The 13529-nt window shown below is 44.1% G+C and overlaps 1 protein-coding gene across 1 annotated transcript in view; it reads left to right on the top strand.

Annotated features, from left to right (window-relative positions):
• The first annotated feature begins 11766 nt into the window (after positions 1–11766).
• The window catches only part of LOC148137942 (putative G protein-coupled receptor 139), a 55084-nt gene continuing 53321 nt past the window's right edge, over positions 11767–13529 (top strand). The window contains exon 1 of the mRNA XM_087982125.1: positions 11767–11836. Within this exon, the coding sequence (XP_087838251.1) occupies positions 11767–11836 (70 nt within the window). The remainder of the gene's footprint in view (positions 11837–13529) is intronic.

Here is a 13529-nt window from a genome sequence, read left to right on the forward strand (position 1 = left end):
GCGGCATTCAAGAACAACACCTGCTCCAAGGTTAGGCCCGGGAGGGCCAGATTTTTTTTAAAAAAAGACTCTATCTTCCTCGTTCTATCCTCACAGCCCTTTGACCTACACAATTTGAAACAGAACTTTGTAAAGGCTGCATTGCTCATTTCACGATCACAAGTCAGGCTACCAGCGCTCTTTCTAATAGAGGTAATGGCTTATGGAGCCTTTTTTCTTTCTGGCAAAATATGCTAGATACCTGCCAAGCTTGTCACCGTATTCAAATAATCTCTGCTTCGCAAAAAAAATCTCCCTCTTTGCTATTTGAGTAAATGTGGGATTCAAAGTTGCCCTAAGAACTGTGATCCGCTGTAGTTTAGTAATGGAGGGTCTATCCACATACGCTGTCTCAGCCGCCTTCAGGCGAGCCTCGAGCAGACACTGATGTTCTCCCTTTTGTCTTTTCCGTGGCACAGAATATGAGATAACCAAGCCCCGCACGTATGCCTTACCATTCTCCCACATGACTGAAGGGTTACTGGCCGTGCCTGAGTTGATATCCCAGAAGGTTTTAAATTCCTGCGAGAAATATTTAATGAACTTACTATCCTTCAATAGAAAAGGGTCCATACGCCAATGTCGGGAAGCTATCTCGTCATCACTAGTGTTAACCTCCATATATACTGTGGCATGTTTGGAAATAGTTATATTACCTACTTTACAAAACAATATTGAGTTCAAAAGGGTCGAGGGGATAGAAACATATCGCTTCATGTGTGGTACATGTGTGGGTTAGAATAAAAAGTAAAGTCTCTACCCTGAGGGTGAAGACACCTCCACACATCTACCATCCCCAACTCCCTACTCAAATCCGCCAACTGCCTAGATCTCAAAGATATGCCTACAGAGCTCTTAGGTATTCTGTCCACCCCTGGGTCGATGATACAATTAAAATCTTCCCCCAAAATTGTGTGGCGCACCCCCGGAGCCACCAACTTGGAGATCACTTCCATTACAAATTTAAATGGTGCACCGGTGGGCAATAAAGGTTCAAAATCCCATATTCCTATCCATATATTATGGCTTTAATTAATATATATCATCCAGACTCTTCTTTTATCTGGCTTAGCATTTGGAAGGGAAGATTCTTCCCAGTAAGATTGGCAACTCCCCAACTTGTTGAACTGAATGATGAAAAGAACACAACGCCAAATCCAACCTGTTGCCGCTTCGAATGCTCCTTATCAAGTAGATGTGTTTCCTGTAGAAGGGCTACATCCACCCTTTCTTTTATTAAGACTTATTAATATAATTTTCCTTTTGATTGGTGAGTGGCTCCCCTTGACATTCCAGGTGCACCACCTAAACGAATGACTAGCCATGATAGTCCAAGCAAGTCCGAGAACCCCCAGGAGGGAGATCCCCACCCAAAGACATTGGATAAAAACCAAAAATGATACACACATAAAACACTCTTTAAGACAGCTAAATCAAAATAAATAAGAGCCACTCCTAAAAACAAATAAAATAAAACATATTTAAAAGGAGACTTTCCCCTTTGTTCACAAGGGGCACTACTACCTTCTAATAATCTCACCACAACATCTCCCAGCCAGAGGCATGCCCTCGGCCCAGGCATTAAAAAGTAGAGTAAATAACTTCCAACATCTTATAAGACAGAAGTTAAATTTGGCCGACCCCCCACACGAACACCTCGATACACTTAGCAAAACAACACAAGATGAAAATAAATAAAATTACAATCCCAGCAAGTAATAATCAAACAATTTTTTAAAAACACTCAGAAACGTCCCCCAATAATCAAATAAACTGCACGAGCTATAGATAAGAGTCCATAGAAAGGATAAGGAATTAGCACTCCCCCTCCCCCACCGCCATGGAAAGATACAGAAGAGAAAAAAGGAAGAAAAGAGGAGAAAACAAAAGAAGAAAAGGGGCAAAATAAAGTCATTATCCATATCGTTCAAATCCTGCAGTCTATTTAAGAGCATCCAGGAATTCTTTTACTTTTTTCCCGGTGTCTGAAATCATCTACAGATCCTCCATGACTGCAGCACAGCGTTGCCGGCTATCGCATAAAATATTGAATATTTAAATCCCAAAGACGCTTCTTCGCCTCATCAAATGCCTTCCTCTTGCGGACCACACGCAGAGAACAACATTATCCTGGAGCCCCTGTACATCTTGGCATGGGGATCCTTCTCCAACACTCTGGTGGACTCCAGCAACATCGGTTTTTCCCTCTTATATTGAAGTTGAACTCTCACCTGGCAGGGGCGCTGGTCCGACCCGAGCCGGCGCACAGCAACCTGATGGGCCCGCTCAACCGGCACCCAGCCCAGCTCCGACTCCAGTTTCAGCAGCTGTGGGAGCCTTTGCTCCAGGAAATCAACAAGCTGCCCTTCCTCCTCCCGTTCGGGAAGGCCCAGCAACCGAATATTTTTCCAATGACCTCGATTTTCGAGGTCATCAATATGTTCATCTAAGGTCTGGACTCGATGTTCCTGAGCCCAGACCTGAGCCATGGATGACTCAGCAGTGGTTTTGGAGGCTGAGGCCCGTTGCCCCGCCCTACCCTGCCCGAGTTTCTCGATCTCTCCATCATGTTTCTCCATCATGACCCCCACCTGGGAGTCAATGGACTCATCAATCTTCTCTCAGAGTTGTAGAAACTCCCTGCAGGTAACGCCCCTTTCTCTGTTGCTAAGGGGTAGTGGGGGAGAAGTCCCTGGCTGTTATGAACTGCGAGAGCCTTTACCTCTGGTCATTTTAAAAAGCATCAGACTGTATAAAGTTTGATGTGGAATGGCCAAGGATGCTGGCCAAAAACTTTTAGCAATTTAGCAGGTGAGGTGAGGGTGGGTATCTCACTTTGCCTGAGTCTTGGGCAGAGCTCTGCAGATTCAGACCTACTGGGTCGCCGCTATCTTGGATCTCGCTAACACCCTGTTTAAAAGGGGAATAAGGCAAAAGACAGAAAATTGCAAACTTATTAGCCTAACCTCAGTCGTGGGTAAGTTCCTGCAATCCATTACGAAGGATGAGATTTCTGAATAGCTGCCAGTGCATGGTAAAGTAGGGCGAAGTCAGTATGGTTTCATCAAGGGGAGGTCATGCTAATGAATCTGTTAGAACGCTTTGAGGATGTAACAAGCAGGTTAGACCAAGGAGAGCTAATGGATACTATGTGTCTGGACTTCAAGAAGGACAGTGACAAGGTGCCGCACGGAGGCTGCTGAGTAAGACAAGGGCACATGGTGTCAGAGACAAGGTACTAGTGTGTAGAGAAGCTTGACTGTCTGTCAGAAGGTAACGAGTGAGAATAAAAGGGTCCTTCTCAGGATAGCATCCAATGACAACTGGTGTTCTGCAAGGGAACCACAACTTTATACTTTGTACATTATCAATCCAAATGAAGGAACTGAGGGCAATTCAGCGAGATGTTTAGACTTTTCAAAGGTAGATAGAGGGACAGGTATCATTGAGATGGCAGGGAGGCTGCAGAAGGATTTTGACAGGGTAGGAGAGTGGGCAAAGACGTGGCAGATGGAGTACACTTGGGAAAGTGCGAGGTGATACACTTTAGTCGGAAGTAGAGAGGCAGGGACTATTTTATAACTAGGGAGAAAATTCAGAAGTCTGAAGTGCAGAGTGTTGCGAGTTCCAATCAGGATGGTCACAATGTAAATGTGTATGTTGTGTCAGTAGCTAGGTAAGTGCTGTATCTGCCACACAGTGTGTTTGAAATCGTATATTCAGCAAAAGAACTGAGTCAACTCTTATGAACAATGATATTTGTTTATTGAACACAATTAATATTAGAACAATAAAACATATGTAATACAAAACACTACAATATATCTTATGGTTTAACTTAGGTAGGTTTATGGACAGGGCTTTAAACTGACAGAAAGGATGCAGGTACAGGGTTCATGTGAAAGGAGCTTTCCAAATACAAAGAAAAAATATGAAGCATCAGAACAGCATGGGAATGTGGCTGAAGACATAAGGAAAGGAAAAGGATGGGACAGAGTTTAACTAAAGCTGTACATCTGTGAATAGGTTTGTGACAGGAAATTGTGGGAAAGAATAAATTATGTTTTTTTTTTAAGAATGGACAAAGTTTCTACCTTTTTGTAAAATCCTTTGGGATTCTCCTTAACCCTATTTACCAAAGCAACCTCTGTCTGTTTTTCGCTCTTAAGTATACTCCTACTACCTTCATACTCATCTCAGGATTCACTGGATTTCTCCTATACCTACTTGACATATGCCTCATTCTTTTTCTTAACTAGAACATCAATTTGTCTAGTCATCCAAAATTCCCTGGACCGACAAGCTGTTCTTTCATGCCAGCAGGAATACTGTATACTGTCTCTGGACTCTCGTTAACTCATTTTTGAAGGCTTCCCATTTTGCAATGATAAAGGTTTCATTTTCTCAAAATCAAAACTCCCCAATTGCTGCATCTCGTGAAACTGCCGCTGAAATATAATGAAAAACAATCAGGATCATTCCAATCGATGGCTTTGTTGAGGAGAGCTCTGCTCAATCATGTAGATCTGGAGGTCACATGAGTAGCATCAGGTCAGTGTCAGACACACAAACAGAAAGGGTAAATAGATTCACATCAGAACTCACATTTACCAACCTCGGAACCTGAAGCTGTGTTCAGCCATTCTGATAAACATCTACAAAATTATGTCATGAAGATTGGACAGTGGTCCAATCAAAAATAAAATCCGTCATTCAAACTCGAACATGCTTCAGGTTCCACAACCCATTCTAACTTGGTCCCATCCTGCAGGTTTTATGAATCTCATTCCCTCTAACCACCTAAATGACCCATATCCCTTCCTACATTAGTACCATCCTCCAGGTACTACATCCCTTCCTAAATCTGCAACATGGCTCGGACTCTACGACTCTTCCTTCCTCTGCAAGGTTCCCTAGATGGGCATTGGATGGTGTTGGGGGTTACAGACATAGAGAGGGATATCAGGACGGGAGGGTAATGCAGACATTAGGAATATTTCAGTGGCAAAAAGGAGGCTTCGGAATTTTGAGGGTTGATGCTCATAAAGGAGGTTACAGAGCCAAGGAGGATTGTAGGGACGTGAAGAGGTTTCACAGTTTAGAAGCGCTGTAGGGACTAGATGAAGTTATCAAGATTGGGAGTGTTAAAGATTGCAGGATTTCACAGAAAACCTTTACAAGGTTAAAAACAGGATTATTGGCAGTGTGGAGGAACAGCGGGATCTTGGGGTTCATGTCCATAGATCCCTCAGAGTTGTCAACCAAATTGATAGGGTTGTTGAGAAGGTGTATGGTGTGTTGGCTTTCTTTAAGAGTTTAAGAGCCACAAGGTTGTGCTGCAGCTCTATAGACCCCTGGTTAGACAACACTTGAAATATCATGTTCAGTTCAGGTAGCCTTATTATTAGAAAGATGTGGAAGCTTCAGAGAGGGTACAGAGGCGACTTATCAGCATGCTGCCTGGACCGGAGGCCATGTCTTATGAAGAAAGGCTGAGGGAGGTAGGGCTTTTCTCATTGAGGATGAAAAATAACTTGATAGAGATGTACGAGACGATGAGAGTCTGAGATAGAGTGGACAGCCAGAGAATTATTTAAATGTGATTAGAGGAAGATTCAGGGGAGTTGTCAGAGGAAGGTTCGTTACACAAAGAGTGGTGGGTGCATGGAATGCACTGCCAACGGTGGTAGTAGAGTCAGTGACACGAGGGATATTTAAGTAATTCTTCGATAGGCACATGGATGATAGTAAAATATCATAGTTTGATCTCAGACTAGGATAAAAGGTCGGCGCATCATCGAGGACCGAAGTGTTTGCACTGTGCTCTACTGTTCTGTGTTCTATATTGCAAGGTTACAATGCATGCAGATGTTTCAGAAAGCTGGAGAATATGAGATCTGGAGGAAGAGACCCAAATGGAAAGGGTTGCTAGGAATGTCAGGGGTAACAGAGACAGCAATGGTATGATCTGGAGCAGATGACCCAGGTTCTGAGGGTTCTGGGAATTGGACGTGGTTTCACCAGGAAGGCGGACAGTAGGGACACAGGAAGTTACAGATATGTGGAGAGCTGTAGAGCATCCATTCATGGAGACGGGGAGGTTGGGAGGGATGGACCAGTTTACTGGCAGAAGGATGTTGGAAGGAGGGAGTGGTTCACACAGACAGGGAGTGTTTTAGGAGCAGATCACAGAGATAAAGTGGTTTGTACAAATTGAAAGAACAAACAGATATATGCAAGGTAGTTAGACCGAACATGTTTATAGATATAGGAAGGCTAAAGTTATTGAGTTTATTTGGATATGGAGGGTGTGGAGTCTGACAGATTTTCCGAGAGATAAGGACAGCAATTTTGGTTGGACACTGTTTCACAGAAAAAAAGGAGAATGGGTAAGCTCCTGCAGTTTGGTCAAGGGAAGGGTTGCAGGGGAGGGTGATATTTACATACATTGGGAAGTCAGAGCTGTACCTGGTCACCTGTCAGCCTCTGATACTCTTACAAAACAATCCAACCTTGTTTAATTTCCTCTAACACCGAACACACCCTTAAAAACCTAACACAGGCAACGTGCTGATAAACCCCTTTTGCACCCTCCCCAAAGCCACCCCATCCTCCCTATTGTGTAGAGATGAGAACTGCACCCAGTACTCCAAATGTGGCCAAACAGAAGTTTTACACAATTACAACATCAGATGCAACCCACCATACACAACGTTGTGACCGATGACGGCCAGTTTTCCATTTGCTTTCGTTCCCATCTGAAACACTTCTGTTGTCATTTTCTGGGAGTTACTGACTTGCACCAAGATCCTTCTGTATATCAATATCCCTCAGTATCCTAACTTTCTTCTTGAATTAGACACGACCTCAGACTTTCCAGCTTAAACTCTATTTGTCATTTCTCTGCACATCTTTCCAACAGATCTGTAACTTCCTGCAACCTTGGATCTCCTTGCTCATTAACCCCAACTCCACCGATTTTCATGTCATCTACAATAATTATCTTTGTCACTTCCTTTTCTTTCAATGGTGTGAGAATCTGTAACCGGGGGCAGAAAATCCCAGCAAGGGCTCACCCATTTAAGATGGAGATGAGGAGGAATATCTTCACTCAGAGGGTAGTGACTCTGTGGGAATTCCTGACTGGAGGGGACTGTCAAGGCTGGGTCATTAAGAATATTTACAACAGTGGTGGTCAGATTTTAATGAATCAGGGAAGCGAGGGTTTTGTGAAAAAAGGCAGCAAAGTTGAATTTAGGATAATTAAATCAGCAGTGATCTAATTGAAGGGCAGAGCATCCTCAATGGGCCAAATGGCCCAATTCCGCTCTTAGGTCTCATGTTCTGAATTCAAACTCTATATATCCTGTATAACATTATAGGTCTTTGCTCACAAAACTCCTTTACAATGGGAATATTATGTATTTATTATTACACAACATTTGATCTACAATAGACTATTTGTTGATGGCTCCTTGATGTGATGTTATGGAAAACCATCTCGTATACAATCCAGGATTCCATCCATTACAGCCCTGATACTCATTAGTTATCCAGTCGGGATGGAGGCCACTGTCACACACAGTTACTGTACATCCCTTGCTACAAGTACATTCAGTGTCCTGACTGTAACCATACTGTCATTTCCATCACTGCCTGATGCCTACAAAAGAATTCCTGCAAACGGTTGCTGCCACTTGCTTATTCTCAGCTCCACTCAAATAAAACTCCAAATTTTGATCATCAGTACCACATGAGTGTCTCATTAGTGCATTAATCCTATCCTTTCTTCACAACTTGTTGGCTTTTTACCTAGCCTGCCTTGATCCCAACAACCCTTCGATGGTCATTCTGCAGCTACATCTCCGGAATGGCAGTTCCATCATAACTGTTCAACTGTCATTCAATCTGCCTTATGGCGAATTCAGGGAGTCATTCCTCAGTAGTAGAGGGCGGGGGGGGGGGGGGGTGAACGGATGGGTAGAGTTTACAGAGATAGGAAGGCTTACAGGGGCTCAAGGATGTTCAAGTTAAACAGAATTACATCTGCTCAAGAACGTCAGTGAGACAAAGGGGTTTGGGGATTGGAGGAATTTACAGGGAGAGAGGGAGCTGGGTTAGATTCTGGAGATAGGGATAGAGATGGATGTAGGGAGAGGCAGGCAGACTGAGAGGCACTGGCAGCGGGTGTTTCAGTAGGCGGGTATTGTATATACTAACAGAGATTTTGTGGGCGGCACGGTGGCACAGTGGTTAGCACAGTGCCAGAGACCCTGGTTCAATTCCCGCCTCAGGCGACTGACTGTGTGGAGTTTGCACATTCTCCCCGTGTCTGCGTGGGTTCCCTCCTGGTGCTCCGGTTTCCTCCCATGGTCCAAAGATGTGCAGGTCAGGTGAATTGGCCATGCTAAATTTTCCGTACTGTTAGGTAAGAGGTAAATGTAGGGGTATAGGTGGGTTGCGCTTTGGCGGGTCGGTGTGGAAGGGCCTGTTTCCACACTGTAAAGTAATCTAACCTCATCTAAAGATATGGAAGGTTGTAGTGACTGAAGACATTTAGAGATACAGGAAGGCTTCTCGGCTCTGGAGGCGACATAGGAGGAAAGTAATGGAGGATGCCAAGTTACTGGGTTGGAGACAGTTACACAGATGGGGATGGTTGCACAAACTGAAAGAGGTTCCTGTGGTCGAGAGGATTGGTGTGGGGTCAGGGCTGAGGGTGAAGTTTAAATAGATTAAGAAGAATTGGAGAACGATAAGGAGCTAATGATTTTCTCACAGATAGGGAAGGGTTATAGGAGCTGGAGAATTTTACCCAGATAAGGACGGATGTCGAGGTTAAAGACAAATACATTGACATGGTGGGTGGTATTGTTAGGACGAGTTTACAGGGAAAAACAGGACTGTCGGTGTTTCCAGGGATGAAGGAATTTAGCATCTACTGGAAAAAAATTAGCGATTAGGGTGTTAGGGATTGTTGAACCTGACAGAGATAGAGAGAATTGTGCGGATTAGAGGAGATTCCGAACAGAGGAAGGATTATTGGGACTGGAGGATATTACAAGAAATGACTAATGCAACATGGGCCAGGATTGATACCTGGGACCTCTTATGCTGTCTCCGATGAGGACCAGTTCAGCAGAAGTGATAGCAGGACACCCACAAGATGGTGGGAATGAAGTTTAGACTGTTGATGTTACTTGCCCAGCTCTGTATCTATGTCCTGTCTTCTGGGTCTGAATACAGAAGGCCACTAACTCCTCCCTGTGCTGTTTACTGTGAGTGATCTTACCGGCTGCAGGATTTACTGAAGGCTGCAGATGTCCCTCTCCATCTCTCTCTGGCTGACCAATTGTCTTCAGTGTGGTAATGGACAATAATTCGGAATTCGGCTAAGTCAGGAACATCCTGATTACCTACAGGAGACAGAGAAACACACAGAGTGGGAAATTCGAATGAGGCAGTGAGAATGACTCATGTATAGTAGCACTGAGTCCAACAGAGACCTGGAAAATCCCAGTCTCCATCCTTGTCCTGAGCTGCTGCCTCTCTCTGGAGTGGAGAATTCTGTTGACTTAGAATCTCGAACCAGCTGCAAGAGTCAGAGGCGCTGACAAAGGCACCAATTAGAGCCACACAGTGAGGGATACCACATGGAGAGATACTGAGTGATATTACCAGAGTGCAGCAGGTTTTCAGAATCAAACAATGGTGTCAGAAGAAGTGGGCCTGATGCAGTGGGAACTGCTACCAGTACTCAGGGAGGAGTCAGCTATTGTAATGTGATGGTATGGTGCTGGAGCCAGTGCCCTGGTCAATCATATGACCAGAATTATGTAGAATGCTTTAAACTGACACACATGAGGAGGGACAGGGCTCAGCTGAAAGGAAATCCCAATTCCATGGGGAAAGGTTGAAATATTGAAACATGGGAACCAGGCTGATGAGAACCAGAAAGAAACAGGAAGGAAGTGAGTTGAACTAAAATTGAACATCAGCAAATAGGTTTGTGACAGGAAATTGTGATAAATAGTAAATTACTGTTTCTAAATTTGGATGCACGAAGTATTTGCAATAAGGGATATGCACGTGTGACTTGTGATTTCTATCTAATCACCATCGTGGAGACATGGTCACAGGGTGAACAAAACGGTGGGGCATTAATATTCACAGCTACAATATTGTGGAATGTCAGGCAGAATGGGAAGAAGGAAGGGGAACTCTCATCGTTCGGGATAACAATGGAATGAAGAAAATATGTAGCCTTAGATTATCAATCAGTCATAGATCAAAATTCTGGGTAATAAGGGTCAGAACACAGAAGTGGAAGGGCAGTGTTAAGGCTCCTTTACGGCATTACATTGTGAGACACTGCATTAACAGGGAATTATTTGAATTTGTAACAACGGCGCTGGGATAATTGAGGGGGGGGGATTCAACTTTCCTTTCTCATCATCTCATTGGTGATGGGTCACAGACGAGGCTGACTATCTCCCACGCTCAGGGGGAGTTTGTCGGTGGCTGTTCAGACTGATATGGCCTTCACCAGACTCTGTTACACTTGGGGCAGAAGGTGGCCGTGGGAAGGGCGTGGGTCGAGCGTTGGTGCAGCAGCACGTTCCTCGTGCTGTTTTCTCCTGGATTCCCCACAGTAAATCCTAACGCAATTTTTTTTTTCGGATCTCTCCAATCAACTGTGATTCCACAGAGACAGGCTCATTGACCTTTGAGGGGCCCTATTCTCTCCCTCGCTATACTTGAGCCCCTGTTGAAACTTGTCAAAATGCCTCTTCTACGTAACTCTTTAAAAATTATGCTTCTAGGAAGGATCTCGACCAAGAAAATACTCGGGCCTCTCAGGGATGAAATGGAGAGAGAAAGCAGTTGTGGGGGAGGTGGATCGGTAGGAACATGGAAGAGAATACAGTGTGTAAGAGGGAGCGTGAAGAATAAAAGCAAGCAGGAGCTTTGGAGAGTCCGAGTGATGTTTGTGAGGGAGGCTGCATATACGAGTGGAATAAATTAACAGCACGTAGCTTAGGGACCTGTAGTGATTAAACCCTCGTTTGAACATGACTGGAAGGAATCACAATAAACTATCACATCAGGTTAAAATCCACATTATTAAGGGTCGTGCAGGTTGGACAATGACAAAGAGATTGTCATGGATGACAGGGGTGAAACAGAGCAATGGATGGAAATGGATTCAGATCCACATTAAAGGGATCACACCAGGGCCTGACCAGTGAACCACAGTAAAGCAAGTTCACTATCGAATTATAGATGAATGCTCAATACTATTCACCTCTGAACCAACTTCATTGTCCTTCAATGTAAACTCTTCACCTGGACCTTGTAGCTGAGAAGATAGTACAGAACTGGAATCAGAGAAACACTTCAGTTTTCATTACTTCCATTTCTCTGTAAAATGAGATGACAAAAGACACATGTTGAGAGACATTCAGGATAAACAAATATATGTCTTGGTTTGAGTGCTAAACATCGACCTGTTAAAGGAGTTTCCAAAATCCACCACCATCAATTCAGGATGGGAATTTACAAAATGATTTGAGAGAGCTCGTACTTTAATGAGAAGGTTAATTTTAATATGTTTTTCTAAACGCTAAGTTTGTTCTTCCAAAGATTATTTGGAAAACAAAAGGTTGGAATACAGAAAAGAGAGAGTTATTAATGAACAGAATTAATATTCTGTCATACCTGAAATCAATGGCGGGGATTAACTACCCAGCATGCGCCGCGGTGGTGAATGGTGACAAGCGATGGCCGGACATTGGCAGTACTAGCTTTATCTCCGTGGGAAATGGGCAGAGACGCGATTTTCCATACGGAAAGGCTGCAGGAGCTGGAGAGCATTTATAAACCATTCCGGCGAGAATGAAAATGTGGATTTTAACTTGAAAAATAACTTGCGGTAAATGTTTCGTATCTCCGAGGTGAACAGCCCGCCATCCTGTCCGGGGATCTCGGCGCAAGCGCAGACGGGCTGGTGATGTCATAGTACGGGGTGGGTCCTGAGGGTGACTCATGCAGACGCTGAAAATCTGAGAGTAAATCAGAAAGTGCTAAAGCAGATCAGTAGGGTCTGGCAGAAGATGTGGACAGAGATACAGAGTGAACCATTCCACTCCTGTGTGCATCTTTTTCAGAACCCATTGCCCGGGTGCGGCAGTGTCCTCGGCAAAGCTTTATAACAGCTTCAGTCTCAGGTGATCTTTGAAACAAACAGCAATCTACCTGAATCTCTGGATATTTCTGTAGGTGACATTTTTAACCAACCTGTTCAGACGTCTCATGTTCCACTTGTGAACCAGGTGGGGATTGAGAATCCAGGCCTTCTTAGTTAGAGGGGAGTTCCTCAGGGTCGAATCTTTGGCCGGACCATCTTCAGCTGCTTCGCCAATCACTTTTCCTTCAGAAGTAGGGATGTTGGTTGACGATTGGACAATATTCAGCATCCTTTTCAACTGCTCAGATACTGATGTAGCGCATATCCATATGTTCAGGTTGTAAGTTTGCTTTCTGAGCTGGATGGCTTGTTCTCATTGAGCTTAAAAATGTGTTGCGGAAAAGCGCATCAGGTCAGGCAGCATCAAAGGAGAAGGAGAATCGACCTTTCGGGCAGAAGAAACGTCGATTCTCCTTCTCCTTTGATGCTGCCTGACCTGCTGCGCTTTTCCAGCAACATACTTTTAAGCTCTGATCCCCAGCATCTGCAGTCCTCACTTTCTCCTTGTTCTCATTGAGAACAATCTTACAACCTGAACCTCAATATGAGCTAAAAATGTTCTCAAAAATCGCATACCTACATGTAGCAAAACCTGGCCAGCATCTAAAACCCGCACAAGTCGCAAGTAACAGCTGTATCACATCTGTGCCTGGCAAAGACTATCTTCAAAAAGAGAAAATCTGAGTCTCACTTGTTGACATTCAACAGCAATATCATTGTTGAATCCTCCATGAGCAGCATTCCAGGATGTCATATTGATGAGCAACTGAACAGGACTGACCATATAACTGTTGATACAAGATTAGGACAGAGGCTAAGCGACTTGCAGCGCTCGACTCAACTCCTGAGTGCCTTCTTTCCAAGATGAAAGTCAGGTGTGATACGGAATCCTCTCCATTTGCCTGGTTGAATGCTGCATCAACAACACAAGAAGCTTGTCAACGTCTGAGACAAAACAGCACTCTTCATTGCCAACAACCTTCACTCTTCACTTTCTTCAACGCTGAAATACAGAAGCAACAACGGGTATCATCTCTTGTGTAACATCCTTCTGGATAGAGGGCTGTGCTATCCACCAGTTGGCGAGTTACATCCCACAACAGGTTTACACCTCAGGACGCACAATGTCTCAAAGATGTTGGAAACAACAACCTGATTTATTCAGGAAGGTTCCTTTTTGCATTTGATTGGGCTTTTTGCATCTTTCAATACGTTTGGATCATTTGTTTGGGAGGAGATGTAG

The sequence above is a fragment of the Chiloscyllium plagiosum genome, unplaced genomic scaffold (assembly GCF_037043375.1).
Source record: "Chiloscyllium plagiosum isolate Xiang-an unplaced genomic scaffold, Cpla_swu_hap1 HiC_scaffold_42, whole genome shotgun sequence".
NCBI classification, from domain to species: Eukaryota; Metazoa; Chordata; class Chondrichthyes; order Orectolobiformes; family Hemiscylliidae; genus Chiloscyllium; species Chiloscyllium plagiosum.